Source organism: Opisthorchis viverrini (assembly GCF_000715545.1).
Source record: "Opisthorchis viverrini unplaced genomic scaffold opera_v5_63, whole genome shotgun sequence".
NCBI classification, from domain to species: Eukaryota; Metazoa; Platyhelminthes; class Trematoda; order Opisthorchiida; family Opisthorchiidae; genus Opisthorchis; species Opisthorchis viverrini.
The window spans coordinates 1,841,877-1,865,459 of record NW_008751719.1 but is presented as its reverse complement, the minus strand read 5'-3'; the positions used below and the strand labels follow the sequence as shown (position 1 = coordinate 1,865,459).

The window sequence follows — 23,583 nt, the reverse complement described above, 5'->3', positions numbered from 1 at the left end:
AAACAGCTGAATATGAACTTCTTGAAGGTAGACCGAATGGAAGGTAATGTCTTCATCTTTCCCTCTCTGACACGCATTCCCAACCATGCCTTTCCAAACAAGTTTAACCAGTTAGACGTCATATTTGTAAAACCCCTCAAGTATGCAGACACCACTTTCTCTCTGCCCCGTTTAATATTACTCTGAAGGTTAGTTATCGTATTGAAAGTGAGTTTTTCCACTAATCAATACGAAATCAAGTGAAACTAAAATAACAGAGTATACTGTGGCAAAAGAAAGTTCATCGTTATGTGCAGCGTCATTAGGAAAAAGACGACAAGGAACAGCGAGGTCTAGCTGGCTAGCAACCATCTCACAACGAGGGGGAGGAGAACTATATGAAGTTAGCAAAGATGCGCTTATCCGCGGACAGAAAGTCATAGGAAACATGCGTTAATATGATTGATGCTTTTACAAACTTAGCGAGTAGCTGCGTTGCTCTTAAATGGTCACAAAAAACATCCGGTAGCACTTAGAATTGGCTACTGGTATTCAAAGGAAGAAAATCGCCTGTGGCTTTCTAGTAGTAAGTTTTCAGAAATCTCATATTATCCGTTCTAGACAAACCATGTTAAATTACTCGTCAATTTTCTTATCACCATGAGCTGAATGCGGTTGTAACAAACTGATAACCTCACCCGAAATCGCATATCGGCTAGAAATACTTGACACGACCTAAATTCATTCTTTCACCATCTAAAAATTACACTCGTTTGCTATTTTCTTACTCGTAGAACTCTTGCTTTCCCTTCACATGAATTCTAGCCAAAACTTGTCTCAAACAAGTAGTTCACCTTGAAGTACACTGAAAGAGTGATTGAAATAACTAGGTGCGCATGGTATGTCATAGCTTATAGATCAAGTTTTAGTGAAGCGAATGGCCTCTTTTAAGAGACCAATTCTTTTATCACGTGACTGCAACTACAACGTGTACCGCAGAACAGAAAATCGAAACCACCTGTCAAGCGGCTTAGCAGGCGAGCTTATTGCATGGTTCGATCCCTTTGCTTATTCTGCTTCACAATATGCACCTCTAGATTGACTCAAGACTTGATGTTATGTGCATAAAGGTGATAACAAGACAAAACGACGCATAGGGCTGTGAATAACGTAGGGTGTTGGTGGATAACTTGCTGACACGAAATCCCTACTTCATCTGGTACGTTTGCATTCGTTTGTCAGTTCGCTTCAAAAAAGAGGGCTTAGCACTATTTATCTACACTTACCATCTGATAGGCGATCAGGTCCGACTCCACTTCGTTCAGAATTTAATCACCAAAGAGAAAAATGACGGTTTGATTCCAAAATTTTCAACTTTTTTCTCATTTTATATAATAGTGTGAATATCTGTTTGGATTTAATGGGAAAGGATTAATGAGGGTAAATAGAAATACATAGGAAATCATCTGTGTTACGGTTAGGTAACCATGAAGAAATAAGTCTGTTTTACACAAATTACCGGTATACCAGCCATTTCAGAAGTAAGGTTGTAGGAATGTTTTTTCACACTGAATAAGGATAGAACGTCAGATAATATACTAACACACACTTGTCTAATTTATTTACGGTTCTAAAGGTTGAAAGATGCCTTCCCTGAAACAGACGCTGACTTTAGGCAGCTTAGTTTTCCACCAGGATCAAACACTTGTTAGATTCAAGCATCAGGTGCGTAAGGAATCTCCACAGATCTTGTCAGATATGAGAATTGGAAACCCTGTCTTAACACGTATTTCTGGGGCAGATATACAACTCCAGTATTTTGCCATGACTTCCTATATCACTTTAGTAAGCCTTGCATAGACTATCAGGAGCATTCTGTTCTCACAGACAAGCGCTTTTTGGTTATGCGACTTTAGGCACTGTATTTCCTAGGGAATACCACCAGATTGTGTGCACAATAAAGGGAGAATATTCAAGTATGTACTATTCGCTGAATATCGGGGTCTTCGTTGGACCCGGGATACCGGTGCAGCGATTGCTGCGCTAACCTGAAGGGCTAGTGAACAGTATAGAACCTCCATGGGTCTCCATGCGACGGTCTGTACAGATTTTTCTAAAAGACAATGTGAATTTAAATAGAAGAGATATCAATTTTTCGTCGTACATCCGTCACAATTAGGTATGTTATACTCGTGCTTGTGTTATGCAGTGGTTTATTCTGAACCCATATTACAGCCTTTCCGTTCGTTCATTTCTAGGTTGATTTCTGTGAATCCGGTATCTGGCGAATGGCACACAATGCTGGACGGGCTAGATTTTCCAAACGGTGTGCAGCTGCATTCCGACAACCAATCGGTTCTTGTGGCAGAAACTCGCAAAATGCGGATTTTGCGTGTGTCGCTGAACTCAGGAAATGTGTCTGTGTTTGCTGATGGTCTTCCAGGTCAACCAGATAATATTAGATCAAGCCCACGGGGTGGCTATTGGGTTCCTGTTTCGCTTCTACGCGATACCCTGACTAGTAAATTATTAATTTGGCTCGGCTCATGGCCTCGCCTACGCGGTGCACTAATGAAGGTGAGTTTGTTTGCCTTGGACTCAATACTGCAGATGCACTGTAGTGAAGCGGACCGAGAAATCGGCGAATGTTCCACTCAGTCAGTCACAGCAAGGTCGTATAGAAATGTTTTACTTCTTTCTGAAAGAGATTACATGCCATGTGGTAAGACTAGTCTCTGATCGACAGATTGATTCTCAAGCATGTGGTCTTTGACGTGAATTTGGATGGGTCTCTTGTGTCGGAACAACGCTTTGTTTGTTTTCTGCAACTTGTAATGATAATCACACACAGTAAAAGTGATGATTCGGGTTGGCAGAAATTCGGAATTATTTTCGATGGATGTAGGAGTAGGTACGTCATTAAGATATGTTGCGAGTAAACAGTGTGCAGTGAGGGCAGTGGTTGGGTACTGCCTAAAACTCGACAGTGCGTTATTGAATACGCTACGCGAAGCTAAACGTCTTGCGCGAAATGATTTATCAGTTGAGACTTGAAGTAAGCCATTTTCTGGGTGGATTTACCCAAGGATGCATAAGCAACTGTCAAGCTGAAACAAGCCAAGCTGTTGACAGAGTGTGGTACGGTTAATTTCAAAGGCCATCTAAACGGCAGCGTCAATGAAGCGCGCATATAGGATGCCAAAAAATGTGCCAGTTCATCCACAGGCGACGAAACCTTGTCAATCTTTGATAGCACCGTGTCATCTGAGAGACCCCGGTCTTATGACCCTGTGTTCAACCGACTTCTTTCAACATATCTCGAACGGGTCACTTTGTTGAAGGGGTTTGGAGGTAAACACGGTGTACAATAAGAAATCCTAAGTCTAAGATCCAAAACAAATAGTTTGTGCAAGCCCACTCTTTATGGACTACGGATTCACAGGAATTGAACTAGTGGATTTGTTTTACCAATTTGGGTAAAGTGCACTGGTCTGCAGCGCAGGAGATACATCTATTTACTCGTGGTGGGTCTCCTAATCCTACGTTACAGGATAAAAATGACTTTATGGTGTGTGCCTAGGGATGATCCCCCAATGATCCAAAAGCCTAATAGGCGCTCTAGGGGACTAACTAAAGGCTACCTCTTCTGGGGGATGGTCTTTCCTGAGGAAGGCAACTGTATCTTTGAGGTTGGCTGAACCTATTTAACCCTCGAGTGAAACCCTTCCGGCTCCTCAATCTAAAAGTACTTTAGCCAGAATAGAAGTGGAAAAACGCCACTTTAGATGCTATTCCAGTTGCCGTTGACCTTTGCATTGATTTCAAGCCTGTGAGAGCTTCTTTCGTCTATCCATTTAATGTGGAATTCTGGTGGTCGTTTTTGGCCTAGTCCGTTGGATCCCTCCTCACAGATTCACCTTCAATAGATTTTAAAATATTCCCCATACAGAGGTAAACAACAAAAAGGTTGCCATGTGCTTCCTACATTGGAGCACCGAAATTTCATTTCTATCCGGTTGTTCGCCAGTCGATTTCATGAGGCTGGTATGGAGACCAAAGCGCATGTCATCTAGGCCATTAGGGTATGGAAGTTTTTCCAACCCGGCTCAAACTGACTAGTCGAGAAAAACCAGTCAACCTGTTGTTTTTATTTTTACCATTACGTGGTTGTTTAGCAGATCTGCGTTGTTAGTAATTTACAAATATCCGACAGTCAGTTGTGTGTACGGTATTCTATATTCACAAACTGATGTGTCCCGCTTGGTCCGATCGTTCGGTCGCACTCTCAGAGGATGTGATTTCCACATGTCTCACAATCCATATGAAGACCTAATTTGCACACCAGTTGAACAACTCTCTTCGATTGTTCGCCATATATATGCATGCCCTATCGACCAGAAGCCGACACCCATTCGTGGTAATGGAGCTTCAGTGTTGCAACGATCCAACGGGAGACACCGCCTAGAACTCCATCAAGGTCTAGCCCTACCAAGATGGCAGCCACACAGAGAAAAACGAATCCCGTGTGATGAGCAGTTGTAGTGCGAGGTGGCCTTGGGTGTAAACTCACACTGCTCCTCAGCTAACTACCGGCTAGAAGAGACTGACCTGAGAACCACAATTCTTTCACCAAACGGTTGACTGTGACAGCTGACATACTACCGCATGCGGTTTTATGACTCTTAAGGACTAAGAATCCGGTGCGGCTGGAAACGCACCTGACGTGGGTAGTAGTATAACGATTAGAGCTATTATATCCTACTCACCGAGTCTTTTGCCAGAATATGTAGAGCTAAAGATTGGATTCCAGGATCTAAGCCCGTCGAAGAGAGAGCCAATCGCAGTGTTGTTCAGCCGCTTGTGTTCAAACGGTTTAGTTCAACCACTGGCCAGAAGGTTGCGAGTTTCGTGAGATGCCCACCGCTGATGAAACAGCTGTACAGTGCTTCTCGGCTTTTCACAAAAGACTGGCCTCACTTACTGGACGAAACCTTAATCAAGCAAGATAAATTACCGCGAAGCCGCTTTGTTAGCCACGAGGACAGCGGTGAACATTGGGGACTCGAGAAATACAGAACTTTCATGCACTGATGTATCCTATTCTTTAGCTGCGTTACACTCCATTGGTACTTCAACAATGATGTTTTCCAATGAATGGAGTTGAGTCCGTATCTGGGGATAAATTAACGGCTAACGCGAGTCAAGTCCAGCCAGAGACATTTTATTTGTTTACAGTTTATTCTATCAGCCGTGCCTAGGACACAAACTCGAGCATGTCATAGAGATATCATGCATCTGGGCCACCGAGACAAGGAATTTCGACAGTACGGTCTCCTCACAAGGATTAAACCGCCTAAAAGAAAACATCAACTCTTTGACTCTACCTTAATCAAGATAAATTACCGCGAAGCCACTTTGTTAGCCACGAGGACAGCGGTGAACATTGGGAACTCGAGAAATACAGAACTTTCATGCACTGATGTATCCTATTCTTTAGCTGCGTTACACTCCATTGGTACTTCAACAATGATGTTTTCCAATGAATGGAGTTGAGTCCGTATCTGGGGATAAATTAACGGCTAACGCGAGTCAAGTCCAGCCAGAGACATTTTATTTGTTTACAGTTTATTCTATCAGCCGTGCCTAGGACACAAACTCGAGCATGTCATAGAGATATCATGCATCTGGGCCACCGAGACAAGGAATTTCGACAGTACGGTCTCCTCACAAGGATTAAACCGCCTAAAAGAAAACATCAACTCTTTGACTCTGAACGGTTTGCTTGCTCGAGGGCGATTTTCGCCTCTACCATGTTCTCCGCGATGGAAAGAAGTGTTACCTCTTGAGAGGAAGTAGTTAGTTTGAATGTTTTCTTACACACTGAGAGAGGGTAATGAGAAAAACATTAACTCATGCCAGAATGGGGATGCACTCTACTTGTCCAACGTAAGTCGAAATTAAATGACTGTCGGGTATAGTTTCCACTAGGGATTTAACTTTCAGTTACTTCAGGTATACTTGTTTCGCAACACTACGAAAGGCCTTTCTTTGTGTAGACAGTTTTTCACTTGGGAAGATGTCACCTCCCGGGATGTTTAAGCGTTTTAGCCAGAAAGTTGCTTTGCTGATATTGTGCGATTTAATGAGCGAGTTACTCAGTACTTTTTGGTTTTTTCGGTGATGGGTTGGGCGTTCTGACCGTGCCGGCCCTTGTTCGTCTTAGGAGGTTAACGATAGCTGTATGTCAGGAGAATATTAGAGCTGGTTTTGCGATAGTGGCGATAGCAAATGTGTGCTTTCCACGGACACAAATGCTGTGCTGGTTGTGAAGCGGACAGCGTGACGAGAAATAAACGACCATCTCTGAAGTGAACCGTTAGTGAGGTGATTCCGTTCGTCACAACAGCATGCTGACAAGAATACCAATAGATTAGTGGTTAGTTTAATGATTCTGGATATTTGTCCGTTGGAAAAACGGTAGAGCAAAAACAGTGAAGACGGAAAAGAGGAGCGATTCCTAACATGTTTTTCTGGTGAAGGAGCTTGCCCATGGTAACCTCAACTTCTTTACGCCTCTAAAAGGCCTTGGAGAAAGTCCCACCTTCATACAAAGAATCGTTTCGGGAAAAAAGCTAACCAGCTGGTCACAGCGTTCCTCTCGTTTTGCTTCCTAAAAAGGTAACACTGACGAACCTGCTCCGTAAATGCAGTAACATTCAGGTACATGACATAATGCCTCTGACATGACACCTCAACTACGACATTTGATAGAATGGTTACTGCAGTACTCTGATATATGCAGTGTCCGTTGGCATAAGTTGCCCCGTTAACCAGTGCTTGTGGAAGTGACACATCACGCTGTAATACTTCATCACCCATTCTGTGAATTATGTTTGTATGTAGACCAATATGTATATTCTCATTGAGCTCTTTGTCGCACGGATTCCTACATGGTTACTGCACGCTCATGATCCAAGCAGGCGCAGGCAGGTAAGTCGAACAAACTACTACGCGCATTGCAAAATTGACAGCCAATGACAAAAGCAACTGCTGTCTGGATCGGTCTAAATACATACTGTTTAGACGATAGCAAGATGCTCAAAATTATTGAAACGGTATTCCACCTAACCCTCGGAACACCATTATTACATTTCTGTTAGATTTTACAATACGTCCCAATTCATATCGACTTGGACACAAACTCGGCCATGTTGCTTCGACTGAACGATGAGGGACAGATAATCGAAGTGTGGAAGGACCCCAAGGGATTGATCAGAAATGTCGCTGAGGTGTGCGAACATGGTGATAATTTGTATACTAGTTCTTTCTATTTGCCTTTTATTGGTAAATTGTCCATAACGAAAGATTGAATGGACTGATTTTCTGACTCAATATGCTGAACTTTGTCATAAACGGTCGGATTTTTAAAAGATATTTTCCATATAGATCTTTTTCCTCAGTCACGAATAACAGAATCCGACTGTATCAATCGAAATACCCCCGGAAAATGAGTTGTTGCACACAATAACTCCTGACAAAAGCCCCGAGATCTGAACTTATATATGGCCTTTCGGTTGTTGCTAAGTCTGCGACGAAAGAGAGTATCTGGATCCCAATGAGGTGTCCAAGTAGCATAACAGATTCGAATCAGAAGCGTACAAAACCTGGAAATTTCGGCCTGCTGACTGCACTTCTAATGGACAAGTTGAAAAATACGATTGTTCGCTTCTAAAAAAACTTAGTGCCAGGCTCATCTAAACTGTAACGAAAGCCGGGATTTCGGCCTAGAATTCAGGGTGAATACACACCGAGGGAACGCTTCACTCATGGACAGGTCAGTTAGTCCTAATGACGTTCCTTAATGAGGGGGACGCTACAACAACATATGGAAGCCAGCCAATATCCGTTCAAAACACCGTAAGATGTGTGGACTTCCAAATATCGTGGAGGACGAAGCGGACAGCAATTTAACTGACGCCGGTTTTTAGCCGGACAAGTATAAGGTCCAGTGAAAGTCATGCTGAAAGGCAAGTCGCATCGAACCTCCCTAGACTTTTGTAGATATCTTCACACCGTCTACCAAAGCACAGGCTTCTCATCTATGTTAGGGTCGCCCTCACTGAAGCAAGCCGATGAACCAGTATGCGCAGCGCATAGTGAAACGATCAAAGTGCTCGATATATCGAAGTACAGTACTCCATTTGGAAGGAAACTCTTTTGGCAAATGATACATTTCCTACTCACCAAGGGGTTCTCATGGGAAGGGCAGCCAATCGGGACGGCGCCGCACTTTTGCATTTGGATAATGAAATTTTAGTTTGGCAGGAAGGCACCAAAAATTTCAGTATATCCCATACATTGACGCCCATAATTATTTACTCTGTCGATAAGTGTATCATTTGAACGCTCAAGATATATCTAATAAAATCAGACACATGTGTTAAAAAAAATGAACAGAAGGGACACTGTTTCACAGAATTGAAGCGGTTCAATGGCAGGTTTCAACAAAAAAATCCCTGCGAATCATAATTGTTGGATGCAATAAAAGTATGGGATTCTAAGAATAACTAAAAAACTAATAAGCTTCAAATCGTACAGATCTTGATGCAAGCTTCGTAAGCACACAATACTTTCGTATAAAAAACACCTGAGCTACGGGTAAACGGACACGATGTGAGACACGTGGGTCTCTGAAAGCATGTCATGAAAAACCTGGGTTTCGGGCCATTAGAGATGCAAACGGCCGATGTGCGGTAAAAAGTAAGTGCTGGTATAAATTACATTATCGTGCTCGCAGACTTCAGCTACGTTACGCACACGGTTTGTGGGATCGCGCAATACCTCAATGACCTCCCCATCGTCGTTTAGACGAAGGATCATGGCAGACTTCGACAGTCGCAGTCGTTCAAAGACAGGAAGCTTGACCAGCTGTAGGGATGGTGAAGAACGGGAAAATGAGGATTACACGGCTGAAATAAATGAGTCAACGGAATATGAGGGTAGTAAAACGGTGACAGATTCGTTCATGTGGTAAGCGCCAACCATTCAGAATAGCACCAGAAGTCGATTCTACACAACTTCAGCTTCTCTTCAAAGGAGAAAGGAAGAATTTTCGGAGTAACTTATGGTCACCGAACACGGTTTTTTAGGATTCGGTGGGGACGCACGCCCAGTGAAAGATGGAACAAAACTATTTACATGGGAGGTCCTTTGGGTAAACATCTACCAAGCCAACAATGGGAAACATGAGGGGACTGAAATAGTGCAATACTTATCCGTCTATACGACATTCATTGACAATTTTCTCGCTCAAACCCCACGTGGTAACCTTAGTTCTCTTCAAAACGAGAGAGATAAACACAGTTGTGTAGAGAAACGGGCTGGTTTAAAGGACTCATGATTCAGACATGGCAACCGATTGTCATGTGGTTTAATGATAACGAAATCGATAAGACAGCAAGATGTTACGGCCAGACGGTCAATGTGCGGCACAATGTATGAATTTTAAGAGTTCCTTTTCATTCAGACAAAAGCGCAGCCAAATCTGCTGCCTCTTCTATATAACAAGAAAAGTGTGCTTTGGAGGCATGCTAAAGAAATTATTAAAATGGACAACTGGCACTCTGAGAGGCTGACAATTCTGGGCCACTATTTCGAAGGACGAGGTTAGTAATCACATACTTTCAGTATCATCCTCCGAAGGGCACAGTCGCAAAAATAAAATAGTATCGCAGTATATTTTCATAAAGGAAACTATTCACAAGGTGGCCGACGACCGGTTTTGTCCTTCTTGGGGCTCATCAGATAGGTGCAGTTTCCGAGTTTCCGTCAACCTTATGTTCTACTTGAGCCCAAATTGGACTGAGTTAGGCATTCATTTGAAGAACATCATGAACGAGAGATGCACTTGAGTTTCCCGTGAAAACTGAGTTGATTTGCAAATAAGTGTATTTATCGAAAATAGTATCTTTTCGAAGTAGACTTGCCATGCAACAAGAAGAGCAAGGGCTCAGGCACTGCCGCATTGCCGAAACCCAAAAACAGCAGTAAAAAAATCAGAGTTGGGTTTGAACCACAGATATGAAGGTCAGAATCTTTTGTTTGATCTCAACTCGGAAGTGTATTCAAAATCTCCTGAACGGACACAAATTTGCCTGTTCAGCTACGGCCATGTGGTGAAGTTGTTCGAGACAACAAACAGCGGAGACCTTGTGTTTTAGAAATTTTTAGAAATTCTACACCAACTGTACAAGTAACCATCCCACAACACAGTGCAATATTTTCAGATACATTTCGATCTGTTGACTAAATCTATAAAACCTGAGCTCTCATTCGAAATATGTTTGGAATGGTTTGTACCTGAATCATTCAGAAACTATTTTACATAGAATCACTTATCAAAGACCAGCGTCAAATTTTAGCGTTGCTGATGAACTCAAGTATGCGGGCTGGTGCGTACAAACGGTCAGAAAGTACAAGTTTGACTTCTAGCATGGGTAAACAATTTTTTAAAATACGCTAATAGGATAGGTGCCTGATGTGCGACTCTTGACTGTGCTAGCGTCTACCGCGCCTTGAAGAGCATTCACCATTGTTTGTCCTTTCTTCGGTTGTTGGTCTTTAGACGAGTGTTTCCATATTAAAATCTTTACATACTTTGGGATTCACCTCATCAGACTGGAACTGTCCTTGGCATGACTTCGAATAAGACGTTTCTCTCTTTTCTTTCATATTCTCCTGTTACTCTTTCGCATTCATCGCTTGTATTCACTTTTTATGTTTGTGACCATGCTCTTCAAAAATAACTGATAATAGTATGAAATAAGCTGTAAAGCTGTATGACGAAATTAACAAACCATTGTTCACTTTTATGTTTGTGACCATGCTCTTCAAAAATAACTGATAATCGTATGAAATAAGCTGTAAAGCTGTATGACGAAATTAACAAACCATTGGAGGAATCCATCTGAGCGCTGGCACTTGACGTGTACGTTGCGTAAGATGTGAAATGAATGTGTCTTTCAAATTGGCTACCGGAACCCAATATCCTCCCCTGGGACTGGCTCGAATGTTGTCGGGCACTCCGGGTAGTTCTCCACCAAACAGAGTCGGAGTGCTGCCATCCAGAGGGACGCGATGTATACGGCTGGTGACGGTGTCAGCAACCAAAACGGACTTGCCGTCCCGATGTAACTGAACTCCATTGGGAAAAGCCAATCCATCCATCAGCTGACGCCATTCGCCAGTTGCCAGGTCAATGCTCAGAATGCTGAGAAAATAAAAACATCTCAAGATTAGGCAACGTTTCGTTGCACAACAAAAATAAATATTTCCCCTATTCTCGCCCTCGAGGACAGAAGGGAAGTTATAACTATGAACAATATGGTATTTTAAGTAACCGCCTTCCTGTATGAAACAATCCCTGGAGGAAAAGGTTTTGGTAAGCTCAAAACGTCGTATTGCATGGCCCTTAAAATGAGCGGAAAGCCGACCAGAACACAACAAATAGGGACTTTTCAGATTGATACAAAGTACCCTCAATTAGCATCTGAAGGTGGAAGTCTGCCATGTTCTATCTTCCATTAACCAAGCACACCTGTGGAAATCAAGTTGGGAAAGTGAAACTGTGCCACTGATTTGGGTACAATGAATGGATCTATGAAAGTTGGCCAACAGATATTTTCCCACAAATCATAAATTTATTTAGTTTCTCAATGAAAACGATGGCTTTTTCGGATTGACGAGTGTAACCCAGCGGGGAGCTGATCTGGCTTTCAGTTTAGCGCTTGACTAAGTGGAATAAGAAGTGATCCGATCGATTCACCCCCTTAATGTGCACACTAAGGGGAGAAGATCTTTAGCTGAAGGGGCGTAGCTTGGTATACTATCCTGAGGTGGCCACGCTAATCAGCGAAAGCGTCCTCCTTGTCCAGTGTCTGTAGTTTGTGGGCTCTAAGCAGCGTCATTTACCATTACAAAACCACTCCATATGTGTGAACTGAGAGCGAACTTGGTGCTTCAGTTGGTGAAAGTTCAGTGCATGTAGTGCGCGCAGTCTGGGGATAGCGTGCAGCTGAGCGTATGTAGTAAGCATGACCTTGGCACATTGCTAGAGGTGGATAAAACCGCACTCCTTTCGTACTTGTCGGTTGTTCATACGTTGGCATTGAATAAATTATTTAGTTGCATGCTCGGTCGGTCTGAAATGGATTCAAACAAACTTTTGGTGCATTGCTGGCCTGTGGTCCCTCCAAATCACCAAAATGTGCAGCGCAAAAACCGCCTCAGAGCTGAGCCACACTGATATTGAAGATGTCGATGCAATTAGCGAGATGGCTGTGGTTGGAGCGCGAATTTATTGACCAGAAGGTTCGTGGTTCGAACCCGACCTCTGCATCTCGACTCCCCCTGCCTAGGCTTGGGTAACCTGGCAGTATTCCAGTCCTTGTGCTTCCTTCAGGTAGCATGACAGCCAGACGCCGAAAGGGTGTTACAGCTGAGCGATCTATTTTTATATACCTACGAATTATTTGTCTCCATAAGTGAACAGCAAATAAAGTTGGTGTCGCATAACGTTAATCAGGAAGATTAGCAAGCAAATTCCCGAAAAACCCGCCGGTAGAAAGTTCACTCGCAAATAATACGCAGTTGGCATGCATTGAAGAGATCACTGAACTGTGTGATTGATTGGTTTAAAACTATTCTAAGAAAGCTGTCTGAGTCGAAGTCCTGAGCACAGCGGCCTCAGTAAGCGATTCCGAATAGCATTACTTGTTAGGGAAATATTGTACGCCCACTTAAAAGGTTAATCACAGCTTCGATTACGTGTACGGCTTCAGTTCGGAAAAGCCATTAAAATACCAACAGCTTCGACTTAAAATGCACACTCGACTTGAGAAACGAAATGTAAACCTTGAAAAACGATATTGGAAAGTTCCTAAACTGACTGCTTCGTAAAAATTTACACTTCTTAAGATGGAGAACAACGTTGGTATAAAGTCCCGATGGACATAATTCGCTCTAGTAACACACCTTATGTAAAAGCATGTCAAATAAATTTTTGTCTTTTTATCATGGAAACTAAAAAGCGACAATTGTGCTCCGTACAACGAGCTTTTTTTCAGCTCTTAGTAGGGCAAAGTCTGGGCATTGAGCCAAAACAAGGTGCATCAGTGCTACGAGACTGACAAGTGTAATGGGCAGTATGTGGGCGGATGATGCTGCATCTAACGAAGCTTACCGTCCACTGGGTCGTGCGCTGAAAATGATGTTCATAATATCGTCCATAGGAAACTCAGTGCTCGATTCCGACAAAATCACAGTGCCGTTTGGAAGGATATCGAAGTCGTTGAAACAAGTAACCTTGAAAGTACCGTCCAAAGGGAACAGTTTTTTATGGGTTCCTGAATACAAAACTATAAAATAAAGGCGAGACTCACCATCAATTAAGGAGACCGAAAATAGGCCCAAATGGGTATCCGCCACAATCAGTTCCTTATGATCCAGCGACAAGCGCATCCCAAGAGGCCGTCCACAAGTGTGAGACGAAGCTGAAAGATGCCGTTTAGGTGAAGTGCACGTACCACAATTAGTATCGCCAAACTGCGCCAGAACATGAAGTCCAGAATCGTCCATCTTCAAAATTTTTCCCTCAACTGCACCCATGTACAGTGCTCCATCATGATAAACGAGGCTCTCGCATCCGTGGTAGGGAAGAGTGGATAAGAACTCCATATTGGTGAGTTTGTTGCTCACATCAGCTTCACTGGGGAATGTTATTTCCGGGGCATTCGAATAAACACTATAGGTGTCGTAGAAAAAGTAGGCCACACAACTGGCAATCACCGTTAGAAACGCAGACCAAATGAGCCGGAAACCCACTCTCATCATAAGTGCTGTAGTCAAAAATGAATCATCATTATTGCCAACGATGAGCCAATATCTAGTAATGGACCTAAATTCTATCTAACCACGAAAAATTTACATTATAAAGCGTTGAAAATCCATCACAAAACCCTATGCTAGAAAACTATAAGAGACAAGATGTTGTATGGTAAAGTATATTGAGCTAAACGAATCTGAGCACCGTGTTTTGAGTACCACAATATCAGGGAGATCGCTCCAGCAACAAATTCTGTTCAAGAAGGTTCGGTGTACAATGAAAAACAGCTGCAGCAGCCTAGAAGTTATAGAATGCTAAGATGATTTACATACCGTATAATTTAGGCCCTTTTTATGTAGTAAGAAAATCACAGACGCCATGACGAACGCCGCCATAGTATGGTCACGGCTAACGCGACTAACAAAAATCTCAGGTCCACCGCCGAGTTTTGAAGAGCTATGGGAGGATCGGAACTTTGACAGCAGAACCTTGAATTTTGAAAATACTAATTAGAAAATCAAAGTCCTGGTTCCAAATATTCACGGTCACTGTTGAACGGCTAGGTCCGGGCGTGGAGTGGAAAAAGGGGCGGCGGCCTTGGATCGTGGCTCTCTATGGATGGCTGATAGCCGAGTGATCTGAGTCCACTGCTGGCTTGTGTATGATGGCAGCTGAGTTGCGTGATATGAGCGTTTGTGTTAAAAATTCTTGTTGACCAGAACCGGTTGACTGACACCACACAACCGAAGTTTGTCTCCGTTGTCTGTACGGCAAGTATCGACTCCGAATCGAATGCCCGGATATGATTCCAAGGAGCTCCGGCGATGGACTAGAGTACTCATGCCACCCGAAGGATGAGAATGTCAGCACCTTCCAATTGACAAATGCTTTCGGTTAAACATTTACGGAAAGGGTACGTATTAGCTTCAGAAATGCAGTCGGTTGGTCATATGCAGACGCTACAAACAGGCAATGGTTTTTATATAGATGGCATTGAGCTTGATTGAGATGGATAGTCGAGTGGTGTAAAGAGGACGGTCTGCTGACACTCAATCCAACGAAGCACGTCATGTATTCCACGAGTCATTGCTTCCGGATCATCGGGCACAGAGAATTTAATGATGGATGTTCATCCGCAAAAATGAGGGTTGTTAGGAACTCCGAAACAAAAGGTACAAAAATTATCTCTTGGCGGTTCCCGTAGTTGGTTCTCTGACTGATTTTATGGAGTGCGATCATATCGTCCAGGTTTTGGCGTGTAAGCCAATCAATAGGGTCGGAAGCACTTTAAGAGGAAATGAAAATGATCGAATTAGACGGACTTCCAAGCACTTGCCATCAAATATTCTGGGGCACTCGGAGGCCTAGGTCGACCTAAAACGAATGAGTATAGCGCACAAGGAATATCCATTACTTCTAGAGCAAGGCGTTTTAAAAGGCGCGGTTATCCCCAAGAAGTCATATTTGTGATGAGGACGTCTGGCTTTCCAAAGTAGTAGCAAATCAGGCGGCGATGATCGCAAACGTTAGTTTCATCAGCACTAATACTGATGCTTCACTGCCGTACAACCACGAGTTTTGTTTAATTTTATTTAAGGGCAAAGTGGGGAGAAGAGAAAACAGGTGAGAGAGTGACTAATTTGGACCAATCGCAAGCATTCTGGAGTGCCTAAACCTAGTCAGGCAATCTGGAAAGAGACTGACAGCATTAATGATAGTGAAACCACTTGGTCGCCATTTCTTGCGAAGTCTCCAACAAAGCACGGGGGTCAGGTGGACCCCAACCTGGAATACGGATGGCGCCGAAAACACCTCTACCAAGTCAGACTCTGCGTGGTTTGTGTTACTTTGAAGGAAGTACGAAGAACAACGCTAGTCTTGATAGGTTATGTTTTGGCATGCGTGGCATATAGCCGATGGTTCTAGATAGTTCCCACGACTGAAATACCTTCGCACAATCAAACGTCCTATAATGATACAATTACGAGTTCTCTGAAGCCACCCGATACTAGCAACGCTTCTGAGGCATCCGAGGTAACAAAAAATCTGAAGACGCCTAACATCATCTGTCCTCAGAGGCCATGGATTGCATCCATACAACAATACAGTCCTTAATGCAACCTGGCGCACAGGACACATGCGACCCAGTGATATGCCTTTTTGACGCCATAAGTGACGAGAATAAGCAAACATGATTCGGAATTTCGAGATTCGTGCACTGACTTCATCAGACATATCCGTCAGATTTAAAACAACTGCCGAAGTACCTGAGACTCTGCACGGCCTCCTCCACTTCTCCTTGAAATACAAAAGGGATGTTTAGAGACTGCATGTTCTGAAGCATTACTTTCCACTCTGAAGGTGCGAGGTGCATATCGACAGGTGGTATGATGGTTGTCCGTTCATTCAACAGAGTTCGCGCTTGGTCTTTGTTCTTCGAAAATGAGGCCGACATCGTCTTCGTACTGCAGATCAAAGTCCCCCACCAGTAACGATTTAGACACCAGGGGTTTGAAGACCTTCATCAACACCAGCACCATTTCTGAACAACGTTATTTCTGTGGACTATCAGGTCTCTCTTAGAGGACCCGCTGTTATTGGCGACTGATTGACCTGGTTGTGGATTTAAATTCCGCTAGCGTTGTAAAACATGGATCGGCGGTAAGTACTTCATTTATCTAAGTTGGGTGTGGATATGAAGGATGAAATGACTGACTGGTTTTAACTGTCAAGGGGCAGCAGGTTGGCTATATTTTTATTAATTATGGCATTAGACGTGTCGTGAGTGACAAAGCATTTCCTCATGACAGTGCCTCCATGAGTCCAATGAAATGCCGACGCAATAAAGGTCTCAATTTGATAACTGTGGTAATCTCTGGAGGTTCGGTGGGTATGCGGTTAATCGTCTTCCAGCTAACTTCCAAAGTGTAACTGTAGCCTTCTGTGTGTGACACGTGTAGCTGAGAACAAACAGAGTGGTATCATAAATCGCTTTTGATCAAACACCTTGAGTAAGAATAATAAGTCCACCCTATAGTGCCCATAGTCAACCATATGAGATTTCATAATGCGGTGCCGTTGTTCGTACAATGGTCTGTGATGGGCCTCAGATCAAAGTTACTGTCTTAAGTTCCAAGCTAAAACTAAAACACCTAATACTCAGTAGGATAATAAGCGATCTAAGCCCATCTCTACCAAATACGGAAATTTTGATCATTCGCTAATCTCGTTCATAAAAGTGGTTCTAAAAGTTCGACATCCGAATAGAACAGGTTGCCAGAATATGGTTTGATCTGTACAAACCGAGTCGCATGTCCATACACCAAAAACAACAGTACAATTGTTAAATTTACAATTGACGAAACAGGGAGTTCAAGCACGAGCGACAATCAGGCTGAGGGAATTGCCAGAGTAAACATGCTGGCGCATCTGTGTGCATGACGGAGTATGGGTAGGCGCGATGCATGTAACGAGCCACAAAAACTCCACGTAGAATAAGCGAAAAGGGTTACATCACAACTGGGCCAACAGAAGGAGGAACAGAAACCCTACAAGGTGCAACTGGAGAGTGCCAAAATGAAAAAAACGTTCGATACACAAAACGAGCATGTAGTTACCGGGGAAAATAACGAGGAGAAAGGGACAAGAATTATGGAAGACTGGACGGTAAGGCAAGGAAGTGTGTTTGAGGGATGCATCTCAATATACGCTACTTCCAAACCGTCAGTGTTGACAGAACATGGGTGACCATCACGCCAATGATAAAGGGCCTGAAAACACGACTGCCAACGTCGCAAGATCAAAACGAACTAAGATTAAGGAGACCAACTAATGATCTTAGCGCATTTTATGGGACGGGATGCGGCATTTTGCCCTAGGTAACGCAAGCGCTGTTTCAAAGGATGCACAAAAAATGTGAGCTCATATTTAAGTTAAGTCTACCTGAGACAGGTGAATACACCACCAACTAGCAAACTAACCCTACACTAGCGCCATATATGAGTTCTGCAGATAGGCAACCGAGGCACCCCTTTACAGTGTTGCACAATCCAACAAGGGCCATTGCCAACTGCTCCAACCAATGCCTGCTAGATGAAATTTTGATATTAGCCTTCAGCTGGTGATAAAGCCATCGGCAGCGGAGTGGTGTGCAGTGGTGCGAAAGTGCTCAATTCTAAATGGGCCTTGCAAGTTCGCGGAAAGAATTGGAAGTAAACTGGAATACACCATCCGTGGTAATGGTTGTATGGGTTCCATAGAAAGATACCCAAGAGTTTACAGATGGTTTGAAACGGTATTAGCATCCACTTCACGGGTAAGTGTCGCATGAGTCAAAGGGTCTAAACGCTCACAAAAGGTGAAATCTTAAGTAAATCCATCGAACGGGGTGCGGAGCCGACCATATCAACATAGACATCTAAAAGGCAAAATTTCCTGGATCTGTATGGATAAAAACTGATCTGCCTTTCGGGTGCCGAATGTTTGAAAACCAGATCGGGGGCCAAGGAATCATGGCCAAGGTCTGCAGCTTTAGGAAGAAAAGAGCCAGTGACTGTCATTCACCAGAGTGGTTTCGCTGAAGGTAGGTGCCAAAGTCAAACTGAGATACACCAGTCAGTAATTTCAACTTGATATCCGAGTTAGAAATGAAGTGTGCAATTAGAGAGGCGTTAGCCAAGGAGGTTTTGACAGCACAAAATGCATCGACGGCCGGTGGGTTCAGAGACTACGCTGTGTCATTGGTTGCAGATCAGTCAGAGACTTTCGAAGGGCTGAACGGTTAGAGGTGAAAGGGTGAAGTAGTTGACTGTGCTCGAGCATCGCCGCAAACTTTTAGATGGCTGTGTGACATGGTGGTCTGAAATCACGATAACTTTCTCGCGGAGCGGCTTTACTGCATCAGAGTCAACGCGATGACTAAGAAATTCCAAAGAAGATACACGAAAAACCACTTGGACGCATTTGTGGTAATGCCATATCGCATAGATTGGCGGAAGACTAACCATGAAAAACGGTTTCTGTAATATCCAGACTAGCAGTCAGCACAACATCGATCTAAACGAAAACGAAGTTCGTATGGAAAGAACCAAGGTCAATGAAATGGTGGAATATTTGCGCAGCATTACGTAAGCGCGAAGGCATACGAACATAGTTACGTCATTCAAGAGGGATGGGCATCACGACGTCTGGAGCTTCATCATCGGTAATGGAAATCTGACAGTCATGTTGAATTAGATGGATTTTAGAGAAGACAATTCCTGTGTCACTCAGCAGTAAAAGTATGAGTTGGAGGAGTGAGTTGGCGGTCAGGGTACAACAATCGTCGCAAGGTCTTAAGTAGCCTCCGTTTTTTCCTTGGGACCGGATGCCCAAGGACTTTTAGACAGAGCAAATTTAAAAAAGTGGATGTGTGGTTCCATTTCATTTTCCCGACCTTGAACGTTTCGAGAAACGTCGTAATGTGATGAAAATACGGAAGTCTTTCTCGGGTAACTGATGACTGCTTGCATTTATCATAAATCTGATTACCTGGGAGTACTCATCCAGAGGCTTAGGAAGTTAAGATCGTAGGTAAGTGGAGGATTTGGCAGCACATATCAGACTGTTTAATGGTAACCAGTTGAATTACGTAAGAGCTGCGTCAATACAGGCGTCCTACTGCAGGCACCCGGAATTCGGTGCTGTAGAGAGAATGTGGTTTCCGTATGCCCAATGGATCTTACATTTGAGTTTTGGAAATGTATCTAATGTCTATACACAAAGTATCGAGAATGAACGCAGTAGCAGCCTGTTTGCCAACTTGCTTAATAGCTAGCGAGTTGCCGATTGCAATGAAGAAAGGAAAGGAGGGTTTGGATAACAAAAATGGAGCAGCAGTGAGTGGTGGGGTGTATCTGGTCAGTTTTCTACGTCTCCGACTGATGTGCCTACACTTTGAATCTATAGAAAAGTGAGTTATATGCGGAATAAGTTGACAGTGACAAGGAAGGAGGATAAAACGGGCCGACAGCCGCCAGTTTTTGCCTATCCACCGTGCAATTTGCAGCAAGGTGACAGGACTGACCTTACAACGCAACACTCGATAGGGTACAGATATAAATTAACCTGTCCCATGCGAGTATACGCTTTAAAGGTAGACAGAAGAACAACTACGACTTTCAACCAAAGCTTTCCACTCAAGAACTTTGTGCAAGGCAACGCGGCTGGTGTAGGGCTGACGGGGTAGCCAAATTTTTTTAAAGAACTTGCTCCAAACCTCGAGTTAGAGGTTCGGAATGCTGTGTTTGTCGGGCATACATACACTGTGGGGGTTATTAGGCTGCAGTTATCGATACTTGTTGAACCACGATAAGTTCTAATTTCTTGGCAGAGGACCGCCACACCGGGACATATGCGCCCTGGTCCACTGATATTCACCTGAGGTGAACTGCTCATTTATTTAGCACCAGCACATTCAAGCGACATGGCAGCAAGCTTGAACAAGCATCGAATAATCAACTGCAGTGGTGTGCACCGTCCACTGGGTTTTTATAAGCCAAACTCGAATCAACGCCAACATAGCCCTCGTGAAGGAGTGGAGCGCGACGCACATTAATATATGGCCCCGTGGTATGGTAGTTTTATGTCGATTCGCCAAAGACCACATTATTCTTAACTGATCTCGATACCGTGGTTAGTGGTCGGCTGGGACAACTGAAAAAGTTTTCAGAAAAAATCAGTTTACAGAATGGCTGGCAATTGCCAGTGTCATTAATGACACTCACCATATTTTAAAAGTTTCTGAAATCAATTGTCTGGGTTGAGCCAAACTGTAATCGGCTGTGAAGAAATCTCGCCCAAATGACCTGGGTCTTCTACTCCTTTTCGCAGTACAGCATGAAAACCTTGGGAGCGAATTAAACGCCTCAGTCCTACCCCCAGGTAAACGTTTACGCTTTTAATGACAAAACTTTCGACTACATAAAATTTCCGATATAAGATTGAAATATTAATTAAGTCAGGGTTCACTCAGCGAACACTCCTGTGCATGCAAGTATCACTCTTTGTTTAGTTAAAACGCCTTTTAACACTCTTCTTTTCAGCGCCCTCTACCTTTATTATACATACAAAGCACATATTTTAAGAATTCCGGTATTAGTAGCCGTAAGAACTTAGCACTCCACTCACAATTAGTCTAATATGCACGCTATGGAAACACCAGAGGACAGTGATTCTCCGAAGGCGGAAAACAGAAATAAAGCTCATGAGCCAAGGCTCAGTAAGCGAGGTTGTAGCTCACTAGTACTTACATATGAATCAATCAAACTGACAGACACCGTATGCTACATCAGCAATAATTTATCACCACTTTAATTTTTGGGGCCGAGGCATCCAGCAACCTTGGCAATTGGTTCAGTCAAACGAACAATGCGGAGCACTAAGAATGTAATCATTTGTATTAAAAGATGCACCCAGAACATAGAGCAATCCAAAAACGTAAAATGACATTTTTGTAGAAGAGTCATTTTCGTATGCGGATAACTGCTGATGCTTTCTCGTACATGGTATCTGAGTTATTCTAATGAGCCGGATTCTCACGGATTTATACGTCTTTTCTAGACACTTCCCAAGTTTTCCAGACCTCCGGTTAACTTTCTAGCCAGAAAAACTGTCCCACTCAAGGTGCGCCATCTTATCTGGAGAAGTTCCTCGCAGTATTAGTATACTAGTTGCATAATGGTTAAAGCACACCTCTGAGGAGCGGGCAACCAAGTGGTTAGGGGCATAAATCTGGTCAAAAACATGGAGGAAGATGACGTCTGGATCTAATGTACGTGAGATGAACGTTTAAATTCCTGTCTTTATAAAGCCATCTCACAGTTCTAAACGGCAGTCTGTAGAATATTAACAGTGCAATTCCATAAACCTGGGACTAGAATAATCTAAATAAGGTTCGAATGTGGAGATATGACTGGCCAAACTGATCAGTTGCAACTTCTAGCCGTCCAAGCGCACATACTCTTCGTGTTTCTCAATAAGTGTTTTAACCTGTCGGAATAGCTCAAACCGGTCCAATTTACTTGACATGGCCAGTCGTCGATAAATAACCACCTCAGAATATTCCTGAGTTTGTTCAGCCCAAAAGCATACCAGCCAAATAACATGGATTCACGGAGTCACGGATTGATACACGGGATCGAATCTTTTGCCCAAGTTTCCCTTTTTTGCCGGTCAGTGGCTGCCGTTCACCTGAAAGGCACAAGTGAAGAAGGGGTGTAGCGCTGCTCTTTATGTTCTCAGCGCGGGGCAGTATGCTTGCCAGCGCGAGGATTCGCATAAATAAATGTCTAATAGTGCTTTAAACTGGGTTCTAGAAGGAGCGTGGACAACCGGCGGAGGAAAGTCATTCCACGCACCTACTACCCGAAATGAGAAGAAATGTTGTCTGATGAATGTGTGCTCTTAGCTTGAAAATTTTCTTACTATGTCCCCGCCGGGTGTTTGCTGAGTCAACGGTGAAAAACCTGTTTGCCAAGCTTTGTTCAAACAGGGCACTAGTAAGAATTGAGTTCCCTCGGAGGCGACGATACTCCAGGGGAACGGGATCAAGCATTCCGAGACGCGTTTCGTAGTCCACGGATTTGAGGCCGGCAACCATTCTCGTAGCGGATTGCTGGACACGCTCAATGAGGGTGACGTCATTCGTGCGTCCTGAGTAGACATCTTGGTTGTCATGCTCCAGGAGCGGTCTGACGTAGGCCCTATAGAGTATTTGGAAGTCCATGCGGGTAGTACGGGAGGTCAACAAGCAACGTCAATTAAGAAGACCAAGGACATCGATTTCAATCAAGCAAATGGGGAAGGATTTTCTTGAGCTGGTGGAGGAACAAACCATTAAAATACAAATCTGTGAAATGTGATGGGTCAGACAGATCGGTAAGTAAGGGCATGCGAGGATGGGTTACGCCAAACCCAGAGTGGTCAGCAGCACACTCGTGCCGACCTCCGTACTTAAGCATGGTTTTGAGCTCTATTTGAGGAGATTTTTCCTTTACCCACATTATGTTTTGCAAGGATGAACTCTTTTTTCGTATCTACTTTCCCCAGTTTACTGTAAGTCACCGAGTTCAAATCAAGTCTCTGCTTTCACATGCCGCAGGGTTTTATCTTTCACCAAAAAGACGAAACATTCAGCCAGTTTGCGAATCGGTGGGAAGAAAAAAGCTGATGAAGATGGGAATGAGATGTAGTCCCATAGGTCGCGACGAACTTTTGGGCTGTCAAAGAATTTGAAACCAACCTCAAACCCACTGTTATTCAAGGTAAAGGGTGACCTTGGGTTGAAAGGATTATAGGTATATAGGCGGGCGCCACGACGGATCCAATTAGTAAAAATAGTTTCTTACAACCTTGTTATTTCATGTACGGATATTTGTGATGGAATGATGAAAGAGTGGTGGCGCTCAGTGAGTGGGTTGAAAGGCACATTTCGAGTTTAAAGTGCAGGTCACAGAAATCGGTTGATGCAGCTCCCAGAAAGGCACTGAGTAAGTGGGTCCGAAGTGTTTCCCGAAAGGGTTGTTCCAAACATTTTGCCTATGGCATGAAACAAGTGACCCTTGGTCAGCCTGCCGGCGTAGTTTCTGAGTGTGTGCCCGCAGGACACCATTGTGAAACTGGTGGGAAGCTTTCGTGACCTCGGAATGAAAGAGGTTGAGCACATGCAATATGTTCTAATATAT

General features: G+C 43.6%; 2 protein-coding genes across 2 annotated transcripts in view; one reads left to right on the top strand and one right to left on the bottom strand.

The window, feature by feature from the left end:
- Positions 1 to 7,408, top strand: part of T265_04063 (hypothetical protein) — a gene marked incomplete at both ends in the record, with an annotated part of 16,892 nt that extends 9,484 nt beyond the window's left edge. The window contains 3 exons of the mRNA XM_009168698.1: positions 1 to 43; positions 2,238 to 2,556; positions 7,140 to 7,408. The exon at positions 1 to 43 is cut by the window's left edge and continues 111 nt beyond it. Coding sequence (XP_009166962.1) covers positions 1 to 43; positions 2,238 to 2,556; positions 7,140 to 7,349 — 572 coding nt within the window. The remainder of the gene's footprint in view (positions 44 to 2,237; positions 2,557 to 7,139) is intronic.
- Positions 7,409 to 8,329: 921 nt separating this feature from the next.
- Positions 8,330 to 22,178, bottom strand: T265_04062 (hypothetical protein; the record flags this gene model as incomplete). The annotated part of the gene is made up of 6 exons (XM_009168697.1): positions 8,330 to 8,907; positions 10,930 to 11,248; positions 13,220 to 13,382; positions 13,419 to 13,529; positions 13,563 to 13,874; positions 21,992 to 22,178. The coding sequence occupies 6 exons, from the start codon at positions 22,176 to 22,178 to the stop codon at positions 8,707 to 8,709; spliced, it is 1,293 nt and encodes a 430-aa protein (XP_009166961.1).
- Between the last annotated feature and the right edge of the window lie 1,405 nt (positions 22,179 to 23,583).